Consider the following 3621-nt stretch of genomic DNA (forward strand, 5'->3'; position numbering starts at 1 on the left):
TTTTAGTAGAGACGGGGTTTTACCATGTTGGTCAAACTGGTCTCGAACTCCTGACCTTGTGATCCGCCCGCCTTGACCTCGCAAAGTGCTGGGATTACAGGCGTGAGCCACTGCGCCCGGCCTGGGATTTGTTTTTAATCCCGTGGGAAATGTCTTAATAGGGGTTTGGCATATCTTTGTTCCAATTTCTACATTGAGGAAGGGAAGAAGCTTTCTTTTTATTAAATAAAATACAAATCTATTTTATTTTATTTTTTAATTTTATTTATTTATTTTTTTGAGACAGAGTTTCGTTTTTGTCGCCCAGGCTGGAGTGCAGTGGCGTGATCTCTGCTCACCACAACCTCTGCCTCTCGGGTTCAAGCGATTCTCCTGCCTCAGCCTCCCTAGTAGCTGGGATTATAGACATGCGCCACCACGTCCGGCTAATTGTGTATTTAAAGATGGGGTTTCTCCATGTTGGTCAGGCTGGTCTCGAACTCCTGACCTCAGGTGATCCGCCCACCTCGGCCTCCCAAAGTGCTGGGATTAGAGGGGTGAGCCACTGTACCCGGCCCACATCTATTTTATTAAATAGATGCCTCAGCATTAGTTGCTAATGAAACAAAAATACAAATAAAACATCTAAATACCCAAATACCACATTTTCTCTAGATTTCCCCCAACATGTGCCTTATCTCCCTGCACTTTAACGTAATATTTCTAGTATCTTCATTTTATTAGTTTTGCAGTGTCACTGTCAAGATAGAATTATTTAATGGCTTAAGATAACTTTTGTAAGATTTTCAAACCCTAAATTTATAAATCCTATTACAAAAAAAATTATAAGAATTTGATGTGCAAGTTGTAACAGTGTTGGCCAGTGGGAGTGTCTTCAAGTTGGCCCCTAGTCTTATCAGCATGATCCTAATAGTTTTTGGTTGCTTTCTTGCTTTTTGGTATAACAAGACGTTCAGACTCATCCTGTGCATTTTATAAAATTTGCTCTTGTGGATTTCATGAAATCAGTTCTTTTCCCAAAGAACCTTGGTTTCTTTTATTTGAAAATGATACTTAGAAACCACAATCTAGGCTGGGTGCAGTGGCTCACACCATAATCCCAGCAATTTGGGAGGCCAAGGTGGGTGGATCACCTGAGATCAGGAATTTGAGACCAGCCTGGTCAACATGGTGAAACCCTGTCTTTACTTAAAATACAAAAATTAGCCAGGTGTGGTGGCGCATGCCTGTAATTCCCGCTACTCAGGAGGCTCAGGCAAGAGAATTGCTTGAACCCAGGAGGCGGTTGCAGTGAGCTGAGATCGCGCCACTACACTCTAGCCTGAGTGACAAAAGCGAAATTCTGTCTCAAAAAAAAAAAAGAGAGAGAAAAGAAAAGAAACCACAATCTAGACACTAGGGATGCTCGTTGCACTGGATTAGTCATCATTTCCAGTCCTTTTCAATGGACAGAGTCAGGAATTTAATATAAACTTCCTACTCTTGCATCTGTTTCTGAGATCTAAAGATACAGGTTCTCAGTGACACCAATATAATTACTCATTTTGTATTACCCCACAGTACAAGCACAGTAGTCGCTGATATATTTTTTTAATTATGCAAGTAAGATGTATGTTTATTGTTTCAGGGATCAGTGATGTTCAGTGATGTGTCCATAGACTTCTCTCAGGAGGAGTGGGACTACCTGGACCCTGTTCAGCGGGACTTGTACAGAGATGTGATGTTGGAGAACTACAGCAATCTGGTTTCAATGGGTAAGGGCACCTGTACCAGTGATTCCCAGCTCTCCTCTGGAATGTCTGCTTCTTCCACAGTGAATTTCTCAGCTGCTTTTCAAGTTACTAGCTGAATTTCTATTCTTTATTACCAAACAAATGGTTTGAGCTGAAATGAAAAGGAAGAGTGGGAAATGGGTAACTCCAGTGGGCTGTGGTTGAGGCTTCGTCTTCATCTTTCTTTGGCTGTTCCTGTACATTTGATGTGCAAGTTGTAACAGTGTTGGCCAGTGGGAGTGTCTTCAAGTTGGCCCCTAGTAGTGGCATCTCTTCCTTGATCATCAAGGGACTGGATCTCATTTACCCACAGCATAACCATGTTCCATATCTTTTCTCGTGAGCAGGACTTTACACTCCTAAGCCTCAAGTGATCTCCTTATTGGAACAAGGGAAAGAGCCCTGGATGGTTGGCAGAGAGCTTACAAGAGGCCTGTGTTCAGGTAAGTGAGAAATGACTGGACAGGAGAAAGGCATGACAGGTCAGAACTCAGCTGGTCAGGAGGAAACAGCACCTTTGAGATGTTGTCTCTGAAGCTCCCATCAAGAAACTAGGCCAGTGTAGAAAATGAAGTCCTTTTAGCATAGTTGTTAAATAACTTGTTTCGCCCTTTTCCTCACTTACCTCTCTTTCTACTACTCCTCTCCAACCCTCTTAATTTCAAGCAGAAGGTACTTCACTTCTCCTCTAAAAAAACCCTCTTTTACCCATATTTTAGATTCAGCTGCTTGCTAGCTTCTTTTACTCTCTCTCTGTTTTTTTTTTTTTTTAAGGGCCTGGCTCTGTTACCCAGGCTGGAGTACAGTGACATGATCATAACTCAGTGTAGGCTCAAACTTCTGGGCTTAGGCAGTCTCCCTGCCTCAGCCTTCCAAGTAGCTGGGACTGTAGGCATGTGCCACCATGCCTGGCTAATTCTTTTCCTTCCTCTTCTGCATTTTTTTTTTTTTTTTTTTTTTTTGCGATGGAGTCTCGCTCTGTTGCTCAGGCTGGAGTGCAGTGGGCGATCTCAGCTCACTGCAGCCTCTGCCTCTCGGGTTCAAGCGATTCTTCTGCCTCAGCCTCCTGAGTAGCTAGGACTACAGGCACGCGCCACCATGCCCACCTAATGTTTGTATTTTTAGTAGAGATGGGGTTTCACCATATTGGCCAGACTGGTCTCAGACTCCTGATTCACCCGCCTCAGCATCCCAAAGTGCTGGGATTACAGGCATGAACCACCGCGCCTGGCCCCTCTTCTGCATATTTTAGACTTCTACAGGTGTTTTCTACTACCACTCCCCAAAATAATGGAATTGTGTCTGTATACACACAGGTGAATACACACACACACACATACACGCACACAAACACACACACCTTGCCCAAGTATTCGTCTTTATTATAGCTGCCTGTCAGTGACCTGTTTTATCAGACTGTCTTCAATGTTTCCTTTATCAAACTTTTTTTAATTTCCTGGTTTGTGTAAGGGAATCTTCCAGGTGCTACAGTTTACTAATTGTGTTACCTTTACGAACTCAAGGTCCAAAAGTGGTGCTAAAATATATATATATATATGACTTCCACAAAGTAGAGTAGTATAAAAGAGAAATGAGATAAAGAGTTTAGCAGAAAGTCAAAGGCTAACTGTGTAGAAGTGGAATTAATCCCTATTGAAGTATAGGTGGAGCCTTGGAAGTGACTGCAGGTACCATGTATAGAGATATTGTTGGGGCCAAGAAAAAGAAAAAGGATCTGTGCCTATATTAAAAAGGAAGATAGGCCGGGCGCGGTGGCTCAAGCCTGTAATCCCAGCACTTTGGGAGGCCGAGACGGGCGGATCACAAGGTCAGGAGATCGAGACCATCC

The 3621-nt window shown here is 43.1% G+C and overlaps 1 protein-coding gene across 1 annotated transcript in view; it reads left to right on the forward strand.

The window, feature by feature from the left end:
* Window positions 1–3621, forward strand: part of ZNF383 (zinc finger protein 383) — a 19017-nt gene that overhangs the window by 6001 nt on the left and 9395 nt on the right. The window contains exons 3-4 of the mRNA XM_011952347.1: window positions 1628–1754; window positions 2120–2215. Coding sequence (XP_011807737.1) covers window positions 1628–1754; window positions 2120–2215 — 223 coding nt within the window. The remainder of the gene's footprint in view (window positions 1–1627; window positions 1755–2119; window positions 2216–3621) is intronic.

This window comes from Colobus angolensis, unplaced genomic scaffold (genome assembly GCF_000951035.1).
Source record: "Colobus angolensis palliatus isolate OR3802 unplaced genomic scaffold, Cang.pa_1.0 Scaffold34, whole genome shotgun sequence".
NCBI lineage: Eukaryota > Metazoa > Chordata > Mammalia > Primates > Cercopithecidae > Colobus > Colobus angolensis.